A 27,363-nucleotide genomic window follows, 5' to 3' on the forward strand; every position below is an offset into this window, starting at 1 on the left:
ATGGTGTTAGTTCACATAGGGAATTTTGGCTGAAAAACCGCACCAAATTGTGGTGCAGTTTTTAGTATGTAAGGTCCACTGCAGAAAACAGCGGTAACAAATAAAAAAAGCCTGCCATTGGCTGCAGCAGTCACATGGGATGAAACGCCATTCCAGCAGGCCGGGCTACAGGATGTCAGAGGGACTCATTGCCATGACTACAGGTAAGTATAACCTTTTTTTCTGAGTTTTTGCGGCGGAATCACAGCTTTTCCATTGAAAAAAATGGCAAACTCTGCTATTTGTCGCAGGTTTTTGCTCCCCATTAAATTCAATGGGGAAAACCAGCGATTCACTGTCTTAAATTGAAATGCTGCAGAATAAAAAATCGCATCGCAGGTCTATATATTTTTTTATGCACAATGTCTTATCCACTCTTCTGCTACTGTATTGCGCTGCTGATTTTCCTCAATGAAATACGTTGCGCAAAGTCCGCAGTATTTACTCTAGGTGTGGGCCTACCCTTACACTAAAAGAAACATGTAAAAATGGCCTAGATAATGTCTGAATATCCCCCCCTGCTCTACAGAAAGGCAAACAAAACTGGAATGGTCCTTACCTGCTTCCCTGCGGTGAACTTTCCTGCAGAACCCCGCAATTATTACATAACGATCTTATGAAGAAAACGCTGGTCTTGTCTGAGAACTACAAGAACATATCTGATGGGATGAGGACTGCTCTACATCAATGAGCTTGCTGCTTGTCTATAACTAAGACACGTCAAAATGCCTTAGTATTCCATCAGCTGTGATGTCATTAACTGAAGCGAGAAGCTTCAGAATTTATAGAGCACTGAAAGCAGATCATTATGTTTTATCATCTAGAAGAAATTATATTTTCAGGCAACTTTGTTAGACAATAAATACATAGTATGCCGCTTTACAAGTTGGTGATAGAATTCAGAATTTATAGAGCACTGAAAGCAGATCATTGTTTTATTATCTGGAAGAAATTAAATTTTCAGGCAACACTGTAAGACAATAAACACATAGTACGCCGCTTTACATGTTGGCGATAGAATTCAGAATAGCTCCTGTTGTAGGTCAATAAATATAAAGGGCTTATGCTGGAACAACTATGAACCTATTGAGGTTGCAGCATATTTGGACTTTTTTTTGTTTTTGCCTCCCAGCCATAACTTATTTTAAATTAATGTCTACTTTTCTATTTGAGGCCTTGTTTTATTTCTGCAGGACAAGGTGTAGCTTTTTGTAGGCATCACGTCCCCGCTAGAAAACGTTCACTTTCCATTAGTACTGTTAGGCCCTGTTCACACAGAGTTTTTTTTGCAGGCATAAAAAAATTTTTTTGCTCGCGAAAAAAAAACTTCTCCACCTCCCATTCAAATCAATAGGGGGCAAACACTGTGGTAAAAACTGTGTGAACAGGGCCTTAAGCTATAATTTATTGGAATACATGCGTATTATTGTTAGAATATTTTTTGTGCTTTTTTAACCTAATAGTTCATCAGATCTGTACCTATAATATGTTGCCCTTCAGGAGTTTTCTCATGAACAATCATCACTTCCACATGTCTCCTGTTAAAGGGACACTAAATCTTAAAAGGGCACAATCAATTAAATAAATCCATATATAAAATTATCACCTATAGATAAACCTGCAAGACTTCCAGCAAACTGCAATAACAAGCGGTTGAAATTTTGCAGGAAAGAAGGAGCCTATTCCTACCGCCCCCTCCATCCATCCATCTGCAATGGAAATGCTAAGAAAATGAAACTTGTGAACACACTCCCTGTTCACACAGAGTTTTCTGCAGGCAGTGATCTGCCTGCACACTGTTTACTGCGTTTTTTGCTCGTGCCCATTGAACGCCACGGGCAAAAACGCCATTAAATGCGCTTTCTCTGCTTCCCATTGATGTAAAAAAAAAACTCTGTGTGAACAGGGCCTAAGCCCTTATTCACACTACAGGGTTTCCCGGCCGGGTGACGGCCGTTCATAAATCGGCTGTCACACGTCTGCATTAGGAACAATAGACCCCTAATGGGGCTATTCACACGACCGATTTTTTTGACGGCCTGGGAAACCTGGCCGTCAAAAAATGGGACATGCCCTATTTTCGTCCGTTTACCCGGCCGCCCGGCTCCCATAGAAGTCTATGGGGCTGGGTAATACACGGCCATCACCCGAATGTGTCCCGAGTGATGGCCATGTATTCCGTCGCTCGCACTCTCTCTCCTCCTCCTTCTCACAGTGCAGAGTGCATGTGAGGAGGAGGAGGGTCTTTTTTTGCTCCCTGTAGGAGTCGGAATCCCCAATCCTACTGTCCATATATGGACACAGCGACGTCACTCACTTCTGAAGCGGAATCCCCGACCCCGTGGCTGGGGATTCCGCTACAGGAGAAGTGAGCGACTACACTGTCCATATATGGACACAGCGACCTCACTCACTTCTGAAGCGGAATCCCCGACCCCATGGCCGGGGACTCCGCTACAGGAGAAGTGAGTGACTACACTGTCCATATATGGACACAGCGACGTCACTCACTTCTGAAGCGGAATCCCCGACCCTATGGTCGGGGATTCCGATACAGGAGAAGTGAGTAACTACGCTGTCCATATATGGACACAGCGACGTCTCTCACTTCTGAAGCGGAAACCCAGAGCCTGTGGCAGGGAATTCCGCTACAGGAGAAGTGAGTGACTACACTGTCCATATATGGACACAGCGACGTCACTCACTTCTGAAGCGGAATCCCCGACCCTGTGGCAGGGAATTCCGCTACAGGAGAAGTGAGTGACTACACTGTCCATATATGGACACAGTGACGTCACTCACTTCTGAAGCGGAATCCACAACCCTGTGGTGGGAGATTCCGCTACAGAAGAAGTGAGTGACCACACTGTCCATATATGGACACAGTGACGTCACTCACTTCTGAAGCGGAATCCCTGGGTCGGGGATTCCTCTCCAGGAGAAGTCAGTGACTGCACTGTCCATATATGGACATTCAAGTCAGTGTAGGTGGCATTACCTACAAGGGGCTGTGTGGCATTTCATACAGGGGACTTGGTGGCATTACATACAGGGAGCTGGGTGGCATTACCTACAGGGGGCTGGGTGGCATTACCTGCCAGGGGCTGCGTGGCATTACCTGCCGGGGGCTTGGTGGCATTACCTGCAGAGGGCTGGGTGGCATTCACTACAGGGGGCTGGGTGGCATTAAATGCCGGGGGCTGGGTGGCATTACCTGCAGGGGGCTGGGTGGCATTACCTACAGGGGACTGGGTGGCATTACCTACAGGGGGCTGGGTGGCATTACCTGCAGGGGGCTGGGTGGCATTACCTGCCAGGGGCTGCGTGGCATTACATACAGGGGCTGGGTGGCATTACCTGCAGGGGCTGCGTGGCATTACCTGCCAGGGGCTGGGTGGCATTACCTGCCGAGGGCTTGGGTGGCAATACCTGCAGAGGGCTGGGTGGTATTACCTGCAGAGGGCAGAGTGGCATTACCTGCCAGGGACTGGGTGGCATTACCTGCCAGGGACTGGCTGGCATTACCTGCAGAGGGCTGGGTGGCATTACCTGCAAAGGCTGGGTGGCATTACCTGCAAAGGCTGGGTGGCATTACCTACAGGGGACTTGGTGGCATTGCATACAGGGAGCTGGGTGGCATTACCTACAAGGGGCTGTGCGGCATTACCTACAGGGGACATGGTGGCATTACATACAGGGAGCTGGGTGCCATTACCTACAGGGGGCTGGGTGGCATTACCTACAGGGGACTTGGTGGCATTACCTACAGGGGGCTGGGTGGCATTACCTGCAGGGGGCTGGGTGGCATTACCTGCCAAGGGCTGCGTGGCATTACATACAGGGGGCTGGGTGGCATTACCTGCCGGGGGCTGGGTGGCATTACCTGCAGAGGGCTGGGTGGCATTACCTGCAGAGGGCTGGGTAGCATTACCTGCCGGGGGCAGGGTGGCATTACATACAGGGAGCTGGGTGGCATTACCTGCCAGGGGCTGGGTGGCATTACCTGCAGCGGGCTGGGTGGCATTACCTGCAGGGGGCTTAGTGGCATTACCTGCAGGGGCTGGGTGGCATTACCTGCAGGGGGCTGGGTGGCATTACCTGCAGAGGGCTGGGTGGCATTACATACAGGGAGCTGGGTGGCATTACCTGCTGGGGGCTGGGTGGCATTACCTGCAGAGGGCTGGGTGGCATTACCTGCCGGGGGCTGGGTGGCATTACCTGCAGATGGCTGGGTGGCATTACCTGCAGAGGGCTGGGTGGCATTACCTGCCGGGGGCAGGGTGGCATTACATACAGGGAGCTGGGTGGCATTACCTGCCAGGGGCTGGGTGGCATTACCTGCAGCGGGCTGGGTGGCATTACCTGCAGGGGGCTTAGTGGCATTACCTGCAGGGGCTGGGTGGCATTACCTGCAGGGGGCTGGGTGGCATTACCTGCAGAGGGCTGGGTGGCATTACATACAGGGAGCTGGGTGGCATTACCTGCCGGGGGCTGGGTGGCATTACCTGCAGAGGGCTGGGTGGCATTACCTGCAGGGGGCTGGGTGGCATTACCTGCAGGGTACTGGGTGGCATTACCTACAGGGGGCTGGGTGGCATTACCTACCCGGGGGGGCTGTGGCATTATCTACAGAGGGCTGTGTGTGGCAACAAATTTAAATGAAATCCATCCGATTTTAAAACAGACAGGGAAAAAAATGGATGCAGAACGGGTCAAAATCGGCCGTTAAAAATGGCAACACGGCCCGGAACGGAATCGGAACGGATGCAAAACGGATGCAAACCGGCCGGGAAAAACGGCCGACACTCGGACCCTGTCGTGTGAATGAGGCCTTAGGGTTCATTCAGACGAGTGTGTATCACGTCCATGTGATGGGCGTTAAAACAACGGCTGTAACACAGACTCATGTATTTCAATAGGGCGTGTGAGGGGTCCGTGAAAAAATAAGACATGTCCTATTTTCCTGCGTGTCAGACATCCCTCCCTAGACTCTAGTCTATGGGGGATCTGTGATAACGCGTCCCTCACAGGTGAACCTCGGACGTGAAAAACTGCACGTTCGTGTGAAGGTCGTTTAAGGCTGAGTCCAGATGCGGCGGTTTTGCGGTGGATTTGCCATGCGGGTTCTGCATCACAAATCCGCAGCAATTTACAGTACAATACAAGTTGATGGGGCAAGCTGCGTATTTTTAAATCCGCAGCATGCTCATTCTGTTGTGCCGAAGCCTCGGATTTTCACTGTGGATTTCAGCCTTTGCATTGCATAGGCTGAAACCAGCAACAAATCTGGTGCTAAATCCGAAACAAAATCTGCATGTAACATATGCAGATTTTCCAAGAATTCATATCAAAATCTGCCGCGTAAATTGTCCGCCAGGTCTGAACGTGCCCTTACGGACTGCAAGTTCCCCAGCCTTCTGGAAGATAAATCTGCCTAGATATAGTGCAATTTGGTAGTGAGGAGGGGCATTTATTTAGTGGGATTTAGTATTCAGCAGATCTTTATTATAGCTCCACATGGGTTGTTACCCAGCTTTCCTGGGATCCTGAAAGGCAAACTTTCTAGCTATGGCACGATTTGTTAGTAAGGAGAGGGATTTATCTAGGTAGATTTAGTATTCAGCAGATCTCTATTATAGCTCCACATGGTTTGTTACCCAGCTTTCCTGGGTTCCTGAAAGGCAAACTTTCTAGCTATGGCACGATTTGTTAGTAAGGAGAGGGATTTATCTAGGTAGATTTAGTATTCAGCAGATCTCTATTATAGCTCCACATAGTTTGTTACCCAGCTTTACTGGGATTCTGAAAGGCAAATCTTCCTAGCTTTGGCACAATTTGGTAGCAAAGAGGGGGATTTATCTAGGTAGGTTTAATATTCAGATGTCTCTATTACACCTTCACATGGTTCGTTACCCAGCTTTCCTGGAATCCTGAAAGGCAAATCTTAATAGAAGCCTGTCAGAAACACTATTTACAGCAATACATTAGTATTAAAGTATACACTGCTAGCGATCCAACGATCACTGGTTCAAGTCCCCTAGAGAAACTAATAAAAAAAGTCAAAATCAGTTACGTTTTTTTAATGTACAAAGAAATATTAAAATATTAAAAATGTTCCAATATTACCCTAAAGCATTGTCAAAAAATAAAATAAACATAATTGGCATAGCCGCGTCCGTAAAAATCTGAACTATTACAATCTAACATTATTTAACAGTGAACGCTGTAAAAAATAAATAAATAAAATGCTAGAACCGCTGTTTTTTGGTCACCTCCTCTCCCACAAAAAATGGAATAAAAAGTAATCTAAAAACTTGCTTGTACACCGAAATGGTACCATTAATAACTAAAGCTCGTCCCACAAAAAATATGCCCTCATATTGCTCAATGGACGGAAAAAGAAATAAGTTATGGCTCTCAGAATTTGGCGACACAAAATACATTTTATTTTTTAGTCAGTTTTTTCTTTGTAAAAGTACTATAACATAAAAAAAGTTATATAAATTGGTATGTTTTTTTTTATTTTCCATCCCACAAATATTTTTTTTCCCGTTTTCTAGTACATTATATGGTACAATAAATGATGCCATGAAAAACGACAACTCGTCCCGCAAAAATGAAGCCCTCATAGGACTATATCGTTGGAAAAATAAAAAAGTTATGGCCAGGGGCGTAACTACGAAAGACTGGGCCCCATAGTAAACTCTTGACCGGGGCCCCCCAACGGCGTGCCATAAGCAGCCCCCCTTATAAATAGTGCCCTCTGTAGAATGTGCCATACAGCCCCCTGTAGACAGTGCTGTATAGCCCCGCCTATGGACAGTGTCACACCCCATTTGTAGATAGCGCCCCCACCTCCCCTTGTCGATAGTGCCATACAGCCCCCCTGCAGATATCGCCATAAAGCCCCCACTGTATATAGCGCTATACAGCTCCCACTGTATATAGTGCCACACAGCCCCCCTCCCTTCTATATAGTGCCACACAGCCCCCCTTTAGTAGATAGTGCCACGCACAGACTCCTGTGGATTGTGCCACACTCAGCCCCCTGTAGATAGAGCCACAGCCCTCCCCCTCTTAAATAGTGCCATACAGTTCCCCCATCTGTATAATGCCACACAGCTCCCCCTTGTGTATAGTGCTACACAAAAAGAGAAATGTATTACAGAAAGTTCGCTCACCGCGTTTTCAATGCGTTTTCAATGCGTTCATTGATTCAAGTGAATATAGTCCAAATGCTGCCGGTGCTTGAAAATATCCTCCAACGAGGTCCTGTTTTGACAGCAGGTATGCAAGGTAATAGAAGTAGACGATGAAGGTATATCCAGCACTCAAAATAAAAGTTAAATGGTATATTCGGTCATAGGTCACAAGGCAATGGCGCATCCGAGAAAGTTGTATCAGCCAGGGAGATGTCACTCAAACATGGAAAGATGGGTTTGGAGGCAGGACTATGTGACTCTTCTGGATAGCGGCAACGCCCCATGGCCCTTAATGAGTAATTAGCATATAGTGTGCGCCGTTTTAAAAGTGGATTTTAAAGATTTTGCTGCATCTGAAAAAAACATACAAGGGAATATTGTCAGGTCATGTATTACTGCATGGTGGAGGTTCAACGGGTTAAAACTACCAGACAAGTTCCCATGAAATATACAATGAATTGAGAACAATTCCATCTGCCCTGCTTATTATAAATATATCCTATATTATTACAGATCCATAACCAAGCTCTGACATATACACCGTGTTCCAAATTATTATGCACATTGGATTTAAGTGTCATAAACATTTAATTATTAGTTTTTCAATTAAACTCATGGATGGTATTGTGTCTTAGGCTGGGTTCACACAACCTATTTTCAGACGTAAACGAGGGGTATTATGCCTCGTTTTACGTCTGAAAATAAGACTACAATAAGTCGGCAAACATCTGCCCATTCATTTGAATGGGTTTGCCGACGTACTGTGCAGACAACAGCTGTCAAACGACGACGCGTAAAAATACAGCCTCGTCAAAAGAAGTGCAGGACACTTCTTTCAGACGTAATTTGAGCCGTTCATCATTGAACTCAATGAAGCACAGCTCAAAATTTACGGCTGTCAGAGAAGCCTCGCAAAATGCGAGGAGGAGCAATTACGTCTGAAACGAGGCAGCTCTTTTCTCCTGAAAACAGTCTGTAATTTCAGACGTAAAAGCCTGCAACCCGTGTGCACATACCCTTAGGGCTCTTTGGATCATTGTAATCAATCTCAGACACCTGTGATAATTAGTTTGCCAGGTGTGCCCAATCAAAGGAAAACTACTTAAGAAGGACGTTCCACATTATTAAGCAGGCCACAGGTTTCAAGCAATATGGGAAAGAAAAAGGATCTCTCTGCTGCCGAAAAGCATGAAATAGTGCAATACCTTGGACAAGGTATGAAAACATTGGATGTTTCAAGAAAACTTAAGCGTGATCATCGTACTGTGAAAAGATTTGTGGCTGATTCAGAGCACAGACTGGGTTCGTTCAGATAAAGGCATAATGAGGAAGGTTTCTGCTAGACAAATTAATAGGTTTAGGAGAGCAGCTGCTAAAATGCCATTGCAAAGCAGCAAACAGGTATTTGAAGCCGCTGGTGCCTCTGGAGTCCCGCAAACCTCAAGGTGTAGGATCATCCAGAGGTTTACAAGTGTGCATAAAGTTTTTATTCGGCCACCCCTAAACAAGCAGAAACGGTTGCAGTGGGCTCAGAAATACATGAAGACTAATTTTCAAACCGTGTTGTTTACTGATGAGTGCCGTGCAACCCTGGATGGTCCAAATGGATGGAGTAGTGGATGGTTGGTGAATGGCCACCATGTCTCAACAAGGCTGCGACGTCAGCAAGGAGGTGGCAGAGTCATGTTTTGAGCTGGAATCATGGGGAGAGAGCTGGTAGGCCCCTTTAGGGTCCCTGACGGTGTGAAAATGAACATAGAGTTTATGACTGACCACTTTCTTCCGTGGTACAAAAAGAAGAACCGTGCCTTCCGTAGCAAAATTATCTTCATGCATGACAATGCATCATCTCATGCTGCAAAGAATACCTCTGTGTCATTGGCTGCTATGGGCACAAAAGGAGAGAAACTCATGGTGTGGCCCCCATGTTCCCCTGACCTCAACCCTATTGAGAACCTTTGGAGCATCGTCAAGCAAAATATCTATGAGGGTGGGAGGCAGTTCACATCAGAACAGAAGCTCTGCAAGGTTTTTCTGACATCCTGCAAAGATATTCAAGCAGAAACTGTCCAAATACTCACAAATTCAATGAATGCAAGAATTGTGAAGGTGATATCAAAGAAGGGGTCCTATGTTAACATGTAACTTGGCTTGCTAAGTTTTTTCGATTGAAAGAGGTTTTGATTTCTGTAAATATGACCTCCTGATGCTGCAAATTCAACAAATTACCATTTTAGTTCTCTTTACAACCTTTAAAATGTTTTGATCTCTGTTGTGCATAATAATTTGAAACAGTGCATTTTGAGTTTTTTAATTCTAAGAAAAATCTGTTATCATTAGGAGATTTGTTCAATAAAATTAGCATTATACTCCAACGGTTGATGGCTTGAAGATTATACTGACTGTCTTTTGCATCGACTATTTAGGAAAATCAGCGAAAAATAACATTTGCATAATAATTTGGAACGCGGTGTATACAGTACCACAACCAAGCTCAGTACATAAATACAGCAGTAGAACCAAGCTCTGACATATATACAGCACCACAACCAAGCTCAGTACATAAATACAGTACTAGAACCAAGCTCAGTACATAAATACTACACTAGAACAAAGCTCTGACATATATACAGTACCAGAACCAAGCTCAGTACATAAATACAGCACTAGAACCAAGGTCAGTACATATATACAGTCCCAGAACCAACCTCAGTACATAAATACAGCACCAAAACCAATCTCAGTACATATATACAGCCCCAGAACCAAGCTCATTACATATATACAGCACCAAAACAATCTCATACGTATATACAGCACCAGAACAAAGCGCAGTACTTACATACAGCATCAGAACAAATCTCATACGTGTATATATAGCACCAGAACAAAGCTCAGTACATATATACAACACCAGAACAAATACAGCTCAATTTAGTGCAATCCCTGCCGTATAGGTTTGTACGGCGTAAAACGACAGCTCCCAGCATGGCACGAACAATGGTAAGGATATGCTGGGAGATGCTGTTTCACAAAAAAAAAATCATATCATAATCAAACCACTCATCATCTCGCTGCAGTTCATACAGTGACTACATTACTGATTAAAGGCAGAACATTTACATTAACCCCTTAAGGACACAGCCTGTTTTGGCCTTCAGGACACAGCCAATTTTTTCAAATCTGACATGTTTCACTTTATGTGGTAATAACTTCGGAATGCTTTTACCTATCCAAGCAATTCTGTGAAAGTTTTCTCGTGACACATTGGACTTTATGTTACTGGCAAAATTTGTATTTAATTGTGAAAAACACTTTGCATTTTTCTAAATTTAAATGTATCTGCTTGTAAGACAGATAGTAATACCACACAAAATTGGTGCTAATTAACATCCCCCATATGTCTTCTGTATGTTGGCACCATTTTTTGAACATCCTTTTATTTTTCTAGGACGTAACACGGCTTAGAACTTTAGCAGCAATTTCTCACATTTCCAAGAAAATTTTAAAAGGCTATTATTACAGGGGCCAGTTCAGTTGGGAAGCGGATTTTAGGGCCTTACATATTAGAAACCCCCGATAAGTCAACCCATTTTAAAAACGTCACCCCTCAAAGTATTCAAAACAGCATTTAGAACGTTTCTTAACCCTTTAGACTTTTCACAGGAATTAAGGCAAAGTAGATGTGAAATTTTCAAATTCACAGAAAGTTTTACCAGAGAAACGCAAATCAATATCTATTGCCCAGATTCTGCTGTTTTTAGAAATACCCCACATGTGGCCCTAGTGCACTTATTGACTCAAGCACAGGCCTCAGAAGCAAAGGAGCACCTAGAGGATTTTGGGGCCTCCTTTTTATTAGAAAATATTTTAGGCACCATGTCAGGTTTGAAAGGCTCTTGCGGTGTCAAAACAATGGAAATCCCCCAAAAGTGACCCCATTTTGGAAACTATACCCCTTGAGGAAATTATCTAGGGGTATAGTGAGCATTTTGACCCCGCAGGTTTTTTGCAGAAATTATTGGAATTAGGCCGTGATATTGAAAATCTACATTTCAAAGAAAATGTAGGTTTAGCTATTATTTTCTAATTTCCACAAGGACTAAAGGAGAAAATGCACCACTACATTTGTAAAGCAATTTCTCCCGAGTAAAACAATACTCCACATGTTGTCATAAACGGCTGTTTGGACACACGGCAGGGCTTAGAAGGGAAAGAGCGCCATTTGGCTTTTGGAGCTCAAATTTTGCAGGATCGGTTTGCGAAGACCACGTCGCATTTGCAAAGCCTCTAAGGGACCAAAACAGTAAAAACGCCAAAAAATTTACTCCATTTAGGAAACTACACCCCTTGAAGAATCCATCTAGGGGTGTAGTGAGCATTTTGACCCCACAGGGGTTTCATAGATATTATTAAAATTGGGCAGTGAAGATAAAAAAAAATCCTTTCTTTCCAATAAGACGTAGCTTTAGCTCAAAATGTTTCATTTTCTCAACAAATAAAGGAATAAAAGAACCCCAACATTTGTAAAGCAACTTCTCTGGAGTACGGCAATACCCCATTTGTGGTCATAAACTGCTGTTTGGGCACACGGCAAGGATCAGAAGGGAAGCAGTGCCATTTGGCTTTTGGAGCACAGATTTTGCTGGAGTGGTTTCTTGACACCATGTCACTTTTGCAAAGCTCCTAAGGTACCAGTACAGCGGAAACTCCCCAAAAGTGACTCGATTCACGAAACTACACCCCTTGAGGAATTCATCTAGGGGTGTAGTGAGAATTTTGACCCCACAGGTGTTTCATAGATTTTATTAGAATTGGTGAAAATAAAAAAAATCCTTTTTCTTCAATAAGACGTAGTTTTAGCTGAAAATTTTTAATTTTCTCAACAAATAAATTAAAAAAAGCACCCCAACACTTGTAAACTTCTCCTGTGTACGGCAATACCGTATATGTGGTCATAAACTGCTGTTTGGGCACAGAGTAGGGCTCAGAAGGGAAGGAGCGCCATTTGCTTTTGGAGTACAGATTTTGCTGGATTGGTTTCTGGGCGCTATGTCGCATTTGCAAAGTCCCTGTGGGACCAAAACAGTGGACCCCCCCAGAAGTGACCCCATTTTGGAAACTACACCTCTCAAGGTATTCACCTAGGGGTGTAGTGAGCATATTAACCCCGCAGGTGATTGGCAGAAATTGGTGTGCACTCGATGTTGCAGAGTGATAATGGGATTTTTTCCATAGATATGCCAATATGTGGTGCCCAGCTTGTGCCACCATAACAAGACCGCTCGCTTATTATTATGCTGTGTTTCCCGGTTTTAGAAATACCCTATGTGTGGCCCTAATCTTTTGCCTGGACATTCGACCAGGCTCAGGAGTGAAAATGTACCATGTAAAATTAAGACCTAATTTGGCCATTTACAAAGTGTTGGATCACAATTGCAGAGGCTCTGATGTGAAATAATAAAAGAAACTGCTGAAAAGTGACCCGATTTTAGAAACTGCACCCCTCAAGGCATTTATTAAGGGGTGTAGTGAGCATTTTCACCCCACAGGCCTTTTCCATGAATGATTGCGCTGCGGAAGGTGCAAAGTAAAAATTTCAATTTTTCCCTAGATATGCTATTTCAGTGGCAAATATGTTGTGCCCAGCTTGTGCCACTGGAGACACACACCCCAAAATTTGTTAAAAGGGTTCTCCCGGATATGGCGATGCCATTTATGTGGAAGTAAACTGCTGTTTGGGCACACTGTAGGGTTCAGAAGGGAGGTAGCACCATTTGGCTTTTGGAGCGTGGATTTTGCTTGGTAGTAGTTTTGTTTGGAGTCTTACTGGTGTTTCAGTTTATAATGTGGGGGTACATGTAAGCCGGGCGGAGTATATAAGGGGCATAGTCAGGTGGTATAATAATGGGGTAAAAAAAAACAATAAAATAGTCCATAGATATTTGTTACGCTGTGACACAATCCTTTCTGCACAGGCCGGTGTCTCACTAATAAATGGTCCTTACTTATTCCCCTTTTGGTCCACACTCGGCATCTTTGCAGTTTGGGGAATTTTGCTGGGAAGTGTTGTCCTGGTATAATACGGGCGCTCTCGCTTCCAGTGGATATGTTTGAGCCCTCCCCTTCCTGGTTCCCTAATTTTAGGGGCCTTGTTATATCACCACTTGAAACACAAGAAATGTTCCCCTCGGGTCGGCACAACTGCATATTTTTTCTTTCCTAACTTATTGGAGCCTTAACTCATTTTAACTTTTTTCATAGACGTAGTGGTACGAAGGATGTTTTTTTTGCGGGACGAGTTGTAGTTTTTATTGGTACCATTTTGGGGTACATGCGACTTTTTTATCACTTGTTATCCTTTTTTTTTTGGGAGGCAAGGTGACCAAAAACCAGCAATTGTGGATAGTTTTTTAGTTCTTTTTATACAGTGTTCACCAAGCGTTATAAATTACATGTTACCTTTATTCTGCGGGTCAGTCCGATTCTGGTGATACCTAATTTATAGCACTTTTTTATGTTTTACAACTTTTTGCACAATAAAATTACTTTTGTAAAGAGAATGGATTTTTTTCTGTTGCCAAGTTGTGAGAGCCAACTTTTTAATTTTTTCGTCAACTGAGCTGTATGAGGGCTTGTTTTTTGCGAGATGAGTTATAGTTTTTATAGGTACCATTTTTGGGTACATGCGACTTTTTGATCACTTTTTATTTAAATTTCTGGAAGACAAAGTGACCAAAAAATAGCAATTATTTCAGTATTTTTTAGTTTTATTTTTTTACGGCGTTCACTGTGCGGAATAAATAACATAATATTTTTATAGTTCAGGTCGTTACTGTCGCAGCAATACCAAATATGTATGGCTTTATTATTTTTTTCAATAATAAAGGACTTGAAAAGGGAAAAAGGGCGATTGTGTTTTATGTTTTTACTTGAAACTTTTATTGTATTTTTTAAAACTTTTATTTTTACACTTTTTTTTTTTGCACTATTCTTTAGTCCCTCTAGGGGACTTGAAGGTCCAACTGTTTGTTTGAAGTTCTAATACAATGCACTACCTATGTGGGAAGGAAGCACTACCTATGTAGGAAGGAAGCAGATAGGAAGCCAATGTTAGGCCTCCTGTTGCCATAGTAGCAGTCGCCAGCCGTGCCATCATATGGCAGGCTGCCAATTTGATACAAACCACTTTGATGCAGTGATCGCATTGGATCGCTGCATTGAAGGGGTTAGTGGCAGGAATCGGAGCTAGCTCCGGTTCCTGCCTTTACAGTGGGATGTCCGCTGTAACATACAACGGACACCCACTGCTGATGACGCCGGCTCAGCTTCTGAGCCGGCGCCATCTTGCTGATGGTACCGCCGACGACGGGGCATAGGAGTATTTTGTTGCTGGCAGACCGGGAGGTAAGTATTAGGCCTCCGATCGCCTTTGCAGCCACCGGCAACCCAGCGATCACGTTGCTGGGGTGCCGGTGGCTATAAACTCCTCACATGCTACGATCTCTATTGAACGCAGCATTTGAGGGATTAATCGGTCGGATCGGAGGTTAGCTCCGGTCCTGGCTGATACCCTAGGGTGCCAGCTAACATACAGATGTCACCCAGCGGTTATGTTGCTGGCTCAGCTCCTGAGCCAGTTCCATCTCCTTCACGTACAGTTACGTGGAATTGCGTGAAAACACCAGTTCCCATCACGTAACTGTACGTGAAAATCTGGGGAGGGGTTAAGTGACTCACCGGTGACATCTCAGATTCTAGTTCTTTTCTTCTCCATCCGGTCCAGACCTCTATGATGGATTTCTCCCGGCGATGACCCATTTCTGCAGTTTTCTGCTCAGATGTCTTCAGCTTCTCACTTTTAAAACATTTCTGCACCTATAAACAAAGTTAAAATTCTCAACACCTCTAAATATAATAAAGCGCTATACACTGCACCTCTAACTATAATAGCGCCATACAGTGTCCCTGATTATAATAGAACCATACACTGTCATACACACACCTCGCCCCCCCCTGTAGATAGTGCCCCGATATCCCCCGGAGATAGTGACCCCCATAGAGCCTCTGTAGATAGTGCCATACATAGAAGCCCCTGTAGATAGCGTTCCACATACAACCCTCTGTATATAGTGCCCACATATGGACTCCAGAGCTGCAAGGCAATAGTGCTAACCACTGAGCCACCGTGTTGCTCTACATATAGCTTCCCCTATAGATAGTGCTCCATGTATAGCCCACCTCTGTAGATAGTGTCTCACATATAGCTCCCCCTGTATATAGTGTCCCACATATAGCCCACCCCTATAGACACTGCCCTACATATAGCCCCCTGTAGCTAGTGCCCAAGTAACCCACCCCTGTATATAGTGACCCACATATAGCCCACCCCTATAGAAAAAGTGCCCTAAATAAATAGCTCCCCTATAGATAGTGCTCTACATATAGCCCACGCCTTTATAGTGTCTCACATATAGCTCCCCCTGTATATAGTGCCCCACATAAAGACCCCCCTGTAGATAGTGCCCCACATAGACGCCCCTGTATATAATTGCCCCCATCCCCACATATAGACTCCCCCTTGTAGCTAGAGGCCCACATCCCCACATATAGACCCCCTGTATATAGTGGCCCACATATAGACCACACCTGTATATAGTGGCCGACATATAGACCCCCCTGTATATAGTGGCCCACATCCCCACATATAGACGACCCCCCTGTATATAGAGCCACCACTATAGATAATGCCACTCACAGTTTTATTAGAGAAAAACAAAAAAAACGTTACATACTCACATGATCCCGTTCCCGCACTGTCCAATGGCAATGCAGACCTGCTCTATTCTGAGAAGGTCTGCTGGAGCTGAGCGACGCGTCGTTCAATAACGCTGATTGGCAGGGCAGAATGATTTTCCCCGTCAATCAGCGCCTTAAAAGCACGGAAGCGGCGCGATGATGTAATTGCGCTGCTAGCGTCGTTGAAAGGCGCTGATTGACAGGGCAAGTAATTTTGCCCCACCAATCAACGTCATTGCAAGGCGCTGAATGGTCGGGCACAAAACATGCCCGTCCATTCAGCGCTAATGCATGTATTTTCTGTCGCTAGCACCTGGGCCCCCTCCGGTGCTAGCAACGCCTACGGGCATGAGAGGGCCTGTGTCGTCCCGGCCCATACTTGTTGGAGCCTTGGCGGCGCGGGCCTCGTAGTAGCGGTTCCATCCGCTGTAGCAGCCATAACGGCTGCGAGCGGCGCCACTGGGCATATGGGGGGGCGTGTCGGCTGGCGGTACAGACCCCCTCAACCAGCGGGCCCCGTAGCGGCCGATACCGCGGTAGTTGCGCCACTGGTTATGGCTTTTGGAAAGTGGGGAGAAAAAAATTAAAATCTGAAAAATGGCTGTGGTAGGAAGGGGTTAAAAATGTGGCAAGCCTGGATTTCATATGTTTTTTTCGTCAGTGCAGTAATTTACACTTCTATAGACTAAGTTTTGAATTTACATAGGTGCACATTTTAAGTATTTTACACTGATTTTATTGTACTAGTTTAAAGAGGCTGTCACCAGTTTAAAACTGCCCTATCTTCGACCTGATCTAATAGATAACGTATGGTCCGTGTCATACACTTCTCTTTACTACGCCCACTTGGTGAAAAGTAAAAAAAACGCCCACTTGTTCATTAAGAACGAATTTGCATAACACTTAAAATGCTCCTTTGTAAAAAATAAACGTTTTTTTTTAAAAAAAACAACACAAAAAACGTTACTTATCTACATTAAAGCGCCTATTAGATTAGGTAGAAGACAGGGCAGTTATAAAGTGGTGATTGATAAAATTATTATATTGACTTCTTCCTTCATAGGGGAGCAGGTTGGCGATAAGCTAGAATCGGTCCTGTATATAACTGTTTAACAAACAGCATGGCTGAAAACTTCTGGAGTCTTAAAACTCTAGAGAAGATGAAAAGTTACGTAAAATATACTGTACATAGAGACACGCTTGTTAATATGAAAAGATCAGGACTAGAACTTGTGTATTTACTATCTGAGGAGCTGGTGTACGAGCTTGGATTACTTCAAACGCATCATACATTGTCTCACCATGGCGACAGTCTGCTTGGTTTAAACACGTTGAGCATATTTAGACCCAATCAAATCTGTCCGTTTACAGTCGCTCCACCCCCTCACGCAAACGTGCCGTTCTCTACAGACGATTGGCTGCTGTCGGCTAACGTACTGAAGATTGGTGATTGGTGTATGGCTGTCCAATCCGTGGTCAGGTGACATTTGCCGGGCTGCCTGCTAATGTACGGGACATGGCGCACTGGACCCGCTATGAAAGAGAGCAGGAGAAGGATGTCAGGAAGCTGATCTCCAGTCTGACCGGCCTGGACGATGAGAGCGGCAATAACTACCAGCTAGCGCTGCAGTACGCCGGGTCCAACTTCAGGTCTGTGCTTATTGGTAGCACACTATCCGCTGCTGTTGTGGAACTACAAGTCCCAGCGTTCACGTCATTAATAATGGGAGGGGAGACGGTGACTTGCTCCTAGTTCTGTATCACCTCCTTCTGTCTGTTAAATGAAGTGTTATTGTTGTAAACAGTTCTACAGCTTTATAATACCATTTGTATTTCAATTCCGAAATATTTTCAAGATCTCTGTTTGCTGTCCGTAAAGTGGAACGATATTGTTGCTGTGTTGCTCTCTGATGGCCTGAATGGTGTAGTTTTCTACACTATTCATAAAATTGGCCACCCGATGGACCCATGAAGTCAATAAGATCCATTAGGATCCATTCCGCAGTGAATCTATCATTGAAATACCGAACAGAACCTGATAATTCCCACAGCTGAAGGTTTGCTGCAACGCATCAGCAGCACAAATCACCTTCCTAGTCTTGTGTTTTGCTACAATGTATACTTATAGAATATCGCCAAGACTTGATGTATTGGGTCTGTATGCGGTTTCTTCGCATGAATGTATGGCCCCATTCACAAGACCGTACCCGTAACCACCCACATTTGCGGGGCCACACTCCCATATAAAGTATGGGAGCACGGTCCGTAAAAACCCAAAAAATACGACATGTCCTATCTTTTGCGGAGCCTTTCTATTGCATGAACGCCTTCCCGTAAATATATGGGAAGGTGTCCGTCAGCCATAGAATTGAATGGGTCAAAATTTACTGCTATGTGCATGGAGCCTAAGACTATGTTCACAAGACGTTTTTGCCTATGTTTGATGTACGTCAGGAAAAATTACCAACGTATACGTTAAACGTGGGCTTTGACAAATGCCTAACAATGGCATCCATTACCATAGAGTATAATGGTATTAGTTAAACGTATACGTCAAGAACTGGGGTCCTGATGTATCCATTATACGGGTATTGTTCTAGTCTATGAGTGACGCATGCCACTATTAGGCTATTATGGTATCCATTTAATATATTGAAAAGCACATGACATATATGTTAAATGTATACCTGTGACATGTCATCCAGTGGCATACGTCACCCATAGGCTCCTATTTTTTTTTTAAAACTTATTTAGTATACATATGTAGTATCAACCCGTGTGCATGGGGCGTACAAAAATAAAGCAAAAAGTTACTTAATAATTATATGCACCCCAAAATGGAGAAAATAAAAACTACAACTTCTCCTGCCAAAAATAAGTCATTCTACAGCTGGGCCAACAGGTAAACCAAAAAGTTATGGCTCTCGGAATGTGGCAATGATAAGGTCCCAAAATAGGCTGCACCTTAAGGGGTTAAGGAAGACCTAGGCACAAAGATTTGGCCACAATCAGATGAACGTTTGGATATCGGAAGGTCAGACCCTTTTAATATGTCCATATATTTTGCCAGCTGGACAAACCCAGAGATCTAGGTTGTGCCTAGAAATTTACTTTTTTTGTTTATATGTTAATATTCCTATGGGGCAGATTTACCAATGCATTAATGCCAGCTGTCTGACAAAATTACATTACAAAGAATGGAAGACAAATGCTAGATGTTTCAGGGTCTGCTGACCTTTCCTCAATGCAAACCCCAATTGTATATCCTGGTGATGTTCAGCATCATACAGCTCCTTGGGTTATATGACGCATGGCACACTGTAAAATTAGGTGGGTGAACCGAAGAGTAGGTCTGCAGCATTTCTAGAAATCTGACCGTATTATAGATATTGATGACTAATGTGCCACGATGTCCTCCTGTGATCCTACTCTTTAAGGCCTCATGCACACGACCGTAAAAACTCCCGTTATTACGGGTCGTAATTACGACCCGTAATAACGGGCTCATAGACTTCTATTGGCCACGGGTACCTTCCCGTTTTCTTACGGGAAGGTGCCCGTGCCGTTGAAAAAGATAGAACATGTCCTATTTCAGGCCGTAATAACGGCACGGGCAGCCCATAGAAGTCTATGGAGCTCCCATAATGACGGGTGGCTGCATGTGTGCACCCGTCATTACGGCAGCGTTGCTAGGCGACAGTAAATAGTCACTGTCCAGGGTGCTGAAAGAGTTAACTGATCGGCAGTAACTCTTTCAGCACCCTGGACAGTGAATTCCGATCAGAATATAGAGCAACCTGTAAAAAAAAGACGTTCATATTTACCGAGAACTTCCTGCTTCCTCCAGTCCGGTCTCCCGCCGTTGCCTTGGTGACGCGTCCTTCTCGACATCCGACCCGACATCCCTGGATGACGTTTCAGCCCATGTGACCGCTGCAGCCAATCACAGGCGAATCACATGCTGAAGCGGTCACATGGACTGCCGCGTCATCCAGGGATGTTGGGCTGGATGTCAAGAGAGGGACGCGTCACCAAGGCAACGGCCGGGTAAGTATGAATGTCTTTTACTTTTACCTCGGAAAGGGCTGCCCCTTCTCTCTATCCTGCACTGATGGAGAGAAGGGGCTGCCGATTAGTGCAGTGCAATTTTGCATAGAAAACGTGCCCGTAAATACGGGTGGAATACTGGTGATTCCGGAACCGTATTTACGGGCACGGGTCCGTAAATACTGGTGCAAAACGGGTCGAATACGTGTGACACCGAACCCGTATTTACGGGTGGGAAAAAATACGGTCGTGTGCATGAGGCCTTCGGTATAGAAGAAAGGTCCATAGACAGATGTCTCGTTCAGTGCTGGTGGGACATCTCCTGTGCAGATCTTTCTCTAGGAAGCTACTTCCACTGGTCCTATTCGTTTGGGTTCATCACAGGTCTTGCAAAAGGGTGATCATATGGATGTTACCCATAAATATTGTACACCTCTGCATTGTGACTGACATGTAAATCGTTTCTCATCTGTATGTCTTCATTTCTTTGTAGATTCCATCATTATCTTGATGTAAGCAGCCACAACATACACAGGACCCTAGACGGGTAACTTTTTATTTGTTATAGCGTGCATATACACTACTATGAAGGAGCATAAAAAATGAGCTTTGTTTACAGGATCTATGAAAAGTTTGTGATCCATTCAGATCTGAGTAAAGCTGAGAGCTGGAAGCGACTGACAGGGGAGTTCTTGAATCTTCCTCTTCCCAGCATAGAGGGGACACAGGTAACTCCCATTGTGTTGTCTTCTGTTTATTTCCTGAATTTCAATGACACAGACAGACAGATGTTTAGGAAAAAAATGAAATGTGTTATTTTGTGGAGCTAATGTGATTTGTTCTTCAAAAAGACATTAACGATAATATATAATAATAATATAAAGCAGTGTAGGGCAACAAATATAGACATAAACGGTAATCTGCCACCCATTGATCCTGAAAATCCAGCCCTGGGAAAACATTGTCCTAGTACCTGGTTAGTGGGAATTGACCTGATATTTTATCACTGTGGTGTTCCTCCCTCTCTTTGTATTTTTTGTATATTTCATCTGTTCTTTTTTTTATTTTATTTTTCTCAGACAGATGCTCATTATGCCATACTGTCTCTTCTACTTTGTTTTACATACTCACCCAAAAATGGCTTTATTGAATTAAAAAGCAGATAATTGGAAACCACTTTTACCCTTTCACCTATGACAGCACCCCTGGAGAGACGTCCCATCCGCTGGACAGGAAACCTGAGGATATAAAAAGGACACACCTCTCCACACACACCAGTCAGGTTTCCTGTCCTCCGGCTACCTCTAGCCGGATAGTTCCCGATTCCTCAGCTGAGGAGGATCCTCAACTAGGAGAAGGGGAGTACAGCTCCTTAGATTCCTCAGGTGAGGATGAGGGAGAAAGAAATTTGTTCCCAACAGAGGACGTAGACTTACTCCTTAAGACGGTAAGGGCTACTATGAACATAGATGATCCTAAGGAACCTCGGTCCGTCCAGGACATAATGTTTCAAGGCATAGGACCTAAGAAGAATTAAACCTTTCCCATTCATAGGAACATAACTAACCTCATTAAAAGAGAATGAAAAAATCCTGATAGGAAAGCAGGTATTCCCAAATTCCTCAAAAGGAAGTATCCCTTTGAGGACGAGGTATGTAAGGACTGGGATAACACCCCTAGACTCGATGCTCCAGTAGCTAAGATTTCAAGGAAACACTCCCTTCCCTTTGAAGATCTAGGCTCCTTGTCTGACCCTATGGATAGGAAGGCCGACTTCTTTCTAAAAAAGACCTGGGAAGCTTCTACGGGGGCCTTTAAACCAGCCATTGCAGCCACCTGTGTGGCCAGATCTCTGAAAATTTGGCTCGCACAATTAAAGCTTCATGTAAAAGACAAGACCCCTCGGGATCAAATCTTATCCTCCCTTCCAACACTTTCCAAGGCCACAGATTTCTTGGCAGATGCCTCAGTAGACTCTGTACGCCTTTCCGCCAGATCAGCAGCCCTGTCAAATTCGGCTAGACGAGCTATCTGGCTGAAAACCTGCAAAGGGGACACCGGATCCAAAGGGAACTGTGCGCTATTCCCTGCTCGGGAGATTATCTCTTTGGGCCCCGCTTGATGACCTTCTGGAATAAGCATCAGATAGCAAGAAGGGGTTCACTGCACAAGCAAGGCCAACAAGAGATTCCTTTCGTCCCAAAGGGCTAATAACAAAAGACCTAACCCTAGGGGACAGGACTTTAGATCCTCAAGATTTACGAGGAAAAATAAGTCCTTTCTCTTTAGGCCCCAAAAGGACCCTAAAAATAGGGACCAACAATGACGCCATAGAATCCATGGTGGGGGGGGGGGTCATCTTTCCCGGTTTTTCAGGGATTGGCAGAAGATTTCAGCGAATCCTTGGATTCTAGGAATCATAAAAATGGGGTACGTGACGCTTACTACGACGTACCCATATGTCTTCATCATCAAAGATATCTGAGGGTAGCAGCGACAATCAACGGGTCCTTAAAGAGGCTCTGTCACCAGATTTTGCAGCCCCTATCTGCTATTGCAGCAGATAGGCGCTGCAATGTAGATTACAGTAACGTTTTTATTTTTAAAAAACGAGCATTTTTGGCCAAGTTATGACCATTTTCGTATTTATGCAAATGAGGCTTGCAAAAGTACAACTGGGCGTGTTGAAAAGTAAAAGTACAACTGGGCGTGTATTATGTGCGTACATCGGGGCGTGTTTACTACTTTTACTAGCTGGGCGTTGTGTATAGAAGTGTCATCCACTTCTCTTCACAACGCCCAGCTTCTGGCAGTGCAGACACACAGCGTGTTCTCGAGAGATCACGCTGTGACGTCACTCACAGGTCCTGCATCGTGTCAGACGAGCGAGGACACATCGGCACCAGAGGCTACAGATGATTCTGCAGCAGCATCGGCGTTTGCAGGTAAGTCGATGTAGCTACTTACCTGCAAATGCTGATGCTGCTGCTGCTGCAGAATCAACTGTAGCCTCTGGTGCCGACACGATGCAGGACCTGTGAGTGACGTCACAGTGCTGCACTGCCAGAAGCTGGGCGTTGTGAAGAGAAGTGGATGACACTTCTATACACAACGCCCAGCTAATAAAAGTAGTAAACACGCCCCGATGTACGCACATAATACACGCCCAGTTGTACTTTTACTTTTCAACACGCCCAGTTGTACTTTTGCAAGCCTCATTTGCATAAATACGAAAATGGTCATAACTTGGCCAAAAATGCTCGTTTTTTAAAAATAAAAACGTTACTGTAATCTACATTGCAGCGCCGATCTGCTGCAATAGCAGATAGGGGTTGCAAAATCTGGTGACAGAGCCTCTTTAATTCACCTACAATACAGAGCCCTCCCCTTTGGCATCTCACAAGCCCCAAGGGTATTTTCAAAACTAATAGCGGAAATTACCTCTTACATCAGGACGAACGACTTCCTCCTGATCCCATACCTGGACGACTTTTTGTTGGTTGCAGAAACATCTCAAAACTTGACCCTCCAAATACAAATAGTTTGCGCTATACTAGCAAAATTAGGATGGAACATAAATTTAAAAAAATCAAATCTAAACCCATCAAAAAGATGTGTATTCCTAGGAACTCTGCTGGACTCCTCCAAGCAGATGTCCTTCCTTCCAGAAGACAAAATCAGTCCCCTGATAGGATATCAGAGATCTACCTAGTCCATATGACCTCTTTCAGGAAAGATGTCTGTCCTGGGCCTCATGACATCATGCATCCCAGCTGTACTATGGGCTCACTTCAGATCCAGGGCCCTTCAGTGGGACATTTTAAATCAGTGGGACAGGAGCAGTCTCTCCCTAGATCAACCCCTACACATCTCATCCGCAGCAAGGCTGTCTCTCAGATGGTGGTTGAACAGAGAGAACCTCATGCTGGGTATTCCATGGAAGCTAACCCCTACTCTCAACATTACCACAGATGCGAGTCCTTGGGGATGGGGAGCTCATTACGACTCCTCTTTTCTTCAGGGTCAGTGGGATCAACAGACCATTCAGGGATCCTCCAACTTCAGGGAACTGGCGGCAGTTCTTCAGGCCTTCAAGAGATCCATGCCAGCAATTTTAGGTAGACACTTAAAGATCTATTCCGACAACACGCCCACAGTGTCTTATATAAATCGGCCTCGCTGATGGACCTATCCTCACAGATCTTTTTTCCTGGCAGAACACCACCTATTGACCCTATCGGCTGTCCACCTGAAGGGAAAAGACAACCAGGTGGCAGACTTCCTAACCTTAGAAAGGCTTCGCCAATCAGAATGGTGCCGAATACAACCGTATTTCAGAAAATTATCCTCATATCGGGGACCCCATCAATAGATCTACTCACATCCAAGGAAAACAGAAAGACCCAAAGATTCTTCTCCCTAAACCCTTTAGACCACCCAACAGAAATAGACGCATTCTCACAGTTTTGGAGTCAAGAGAGGGGTTACGCCGAACCTCCTCCCTAGAGTAATAAAAAAGGTCAGCGAAGACAAGGCCAGTGTGATATTAATAGCCCCCTTCTGGCCAAAGAGACCATGGTTCACGTGGTTGAGGAAAATTTCTTCAGACCAACCATGGGTTCTCCCAAACATGTCAGATCTCCTATATCAAGGCCCAGTAATACACCCTGACATTCAGAAACTCCATCTGACAGCCTGGAAACTGAAAGGCTAATCCTTAGGCAAAGAGGATTCTCCGAATCCGTCATTTCCACCCTACTAGCCAGTAGGAAACCGGTTACCTCAAAAATATATCTGAGGTTCTGGAAAGCATTCTTGAATTTTGCAGGCAAGGATATTAATCCTTTAACCAAACCAGATATCCCTTTTAATATTGGATTTCCTCCAGGCAGGGTTAAATAAAAATCTTAGGCCTACTACTTTAAAGGTTCAGATTTCTGCTTTAAGTTCCTTCTTTAATTCTAAATGAGCAGAACACCCCTGGATCAAAAGATTCCTAACCGCAGCCTGCAGACTCAAAAACCAGATGAGATCCCCAGTTCCTCCCTGGGACTTAAATCCGGTTTTCCAGGCTATGATAAATCCACCATTTGATCCAATGGACTCCATCTCCATGAAACTGCTGACACTCAAAATGACGTTCTTGTTAGCCACTACATCAACCTATAGAGTGAATGAGATTCAGGCCCTCTCTGCCTTCCCTCCACATACCCTACTGTTAGACGATAGTCATCTTAAAAACCTTACCAGGATTTCTTCCTAAAGTGGTCTCTCCCTTTCATTTAGACCAAGATATTATTCTTCCCTCCCTCTGTGATTCCCCAAAAAATCAGAGGGAACAACAGTTTAACTGCCTAGACGTAAGAAAATGCCTAGTCCAGTACCTAGAGATTACCCAGGGTCATAACAAGGGTTCGGCAGCCAGTAAAGCCACTATAGCGAGGTGGATTAAGCAGGCCATACAATTAGCTTACATAAATCAGAAGCTCAAGCCCCCAGAGTTTTTCGGAGCTCACTCCACCAGGGCTGTGTCCACTTCGTGGGCAGAGAAAGCAGAGGCATCTCTAGACCAGATATGCAAGGCTGCCACATGGAGTTCTCCTCACACCTTTTTCAAGCACTACCGATTACAACTGCATACAGCCTCTGACTTGGCCTTTGGTAGAAAGGTGCTATAAGCTGTGGTCCCACCCTAAATACTGATTTCTATTTTACATCTCCAGGGGTGCTGTCATAGGTGAAAGGGTAAAAGATTGATTACTTACCGGTAATCGGTTTTTCAAGAGCCTATGACAGCACCCCGCTGTTACCCTCCCTATGGTATGGTTTGTGGCAAATGAGCCATCATTAGGTAGATCACATTGAGTTAGGAGGTGGCTGGGATTATGTAAACGACGTAGCTTGCTGTGCTATGCTGTTTCTGCAACTCCCATTCACTTCTATGGGAGTTACGGAACAGCATAGCTTGGCTATTTCCGTACTCTGGCCACCTCCTAACTCATTGGCCGGAGAGCAGCGACAGTGGGAGACGGTATTACGGGGTATTTACATTGTAAAGATAAATGCAGGTAGAAGAGGTGGGACCTGGTTCTATCTTTCGTGTCTATTCCATAAATGTCAGAGATGGGAATACCCCCTTAAAAGGTTTGACCCCAAAATACCCTACAATTATAGTTAAAATTCTCAATTCCCATGCTGTCACTCGACTCTGGTTCACCTTGAGGGCTGGATATGAACGTACTACGTTGCTTCCGTCCATTTGCTACTGCAGGAGTTTGTCACTTTGCTAAATGTCACTGTAGCATGTTGTGATATAAAAGGGTAACTAAACTTTTGAAAAAACCTTTGACTAATGACGTGTCAGAAGTTTTGATCGGTGTGGGTCCGAACACTAAGACACCCACCAATCGCTAAAACGAAGCGGCAAAGTTCTTGGGTGAGTGCTGTGCCGTTTTTTGTTTCTGATCGCCTTTGCTTGGAGCGGTGTACGGGCTCAGTAGAAAGTCTGAATCTGTACACCGCTTACTCGTCTTTCCGAGGAAAGCCGATCAGAAACGCAACGGTACAGCGCTCACCCAAGTACTTCTGCTGCTTAGTTTTAACTATCAGTGGGGGTCTCAGTGCTCGGACCGACGCCGATCAAACCTGACCTGTGACATGTTAAAAGTTTAGTTACCCTTTAAGAATTTTAACTACAAGTATGCAATGCCAAATACTTTTGTGTGTATCTACAATATTTTTTGTCTTTTTTGACAAAAAAGTATTTAACATTGCATATAGTTTCTGGCTAACACGGTACTACACTATTTTTACCTATGAGTAGATTACAAAAAAAAAAACCTTTTCTTCTCTTATAGGTATGGATAAATGTCAGACAAACCCTTTTAATATCTGTGTAATGAATGTTTTGTTTTAATGTTATTTAAAACCTAAAAAACAAGACCGATACTTGAGAATATACAGTCAAATCGATGTAAATCGTTACATTTTCCTGACCTGTTGTGTGGATTAATCATAGAGGAAGAGGAGCCATTTGATTGGGGAAAATACTTGATGGAAGGGGAAGACATTGGTCTCAGTGCAGACGACACACCGGTAAGTTTTATCTCCTCTTATGTCCATGTAGACTTCGTATTGCGACAATATTAGTATGTGCACTCCATTGTTCCATAAAGGTCAATGATAAAAATGTATCACTACACATTCTGCCAACCCCACAAAAAAAATCAGCCGTGCGCTTTGCATGTACTAAAACATTTGTATCCTATGGTAAAGT

The 27,363-nt window shown here is 44.3% G+C and overlaps 1 protein-coding gene across 5 annotated transcripts in view; it reads left to right on the forward strand.

Annotated features, from left to right (window-relative positions):
* The first annotated feature begins 17,471 nt into the window (after nucleotides 1–17,471).
* The window catches only part of LOC142742520 (gamma-tubulin complex component 5-like), a 40,260-nt gene continuing 30,368 nt past the window's right edge, over nucleotides 17,472–27,363 (forward strand). For 2 of the 5 annotated variants that reach the window (XM_075852345.1, XM_075852347.1), the window contains exons 1-4: nucleotides 17,472–17,690; nucleotides 20,581–20,634; nucleotides 20,707–20,815; nucleotides 27,108–27,182. In XM_075852345.1, coding sequence (XP_075708460.1) covers nucleotides 17,557–17,690; nucleotides 20,581–20,634; nucleotides 20,707–20,815; nucleotides 27,108–27,182 — 372 coding nt within the window. In that variant the 5' untranslated portion in view covers nucleotides 17,472–17,556. The remainder of the gene's footprint in view (nucleotides 17,691–20,580; nucleotides 20,635–20,706; nucleotides 20,816–27,107; nucleotides 27,183–27,363) is intronic. The other 3 variants (XM_075852348.1, XM_075852349.1, XM_075852346.1) reach the window with 3 other exon arrangements.

This window comes from Rhinoderma darwinii, chromosome 2, assembly GCF_050947455.1.
Source record: "Rhinoderma darwinii isolate aRhiDar2 chromosome 2, aRhiDar2.hap1, whole genome shotgun sequence".
Taxonomy (NCBI): Eukaryota; Metazoa; Chordata; class Amphibia; order Anura; family Rhinodermatidae; genus Rhinoderma; species Rhinoderma darwinii.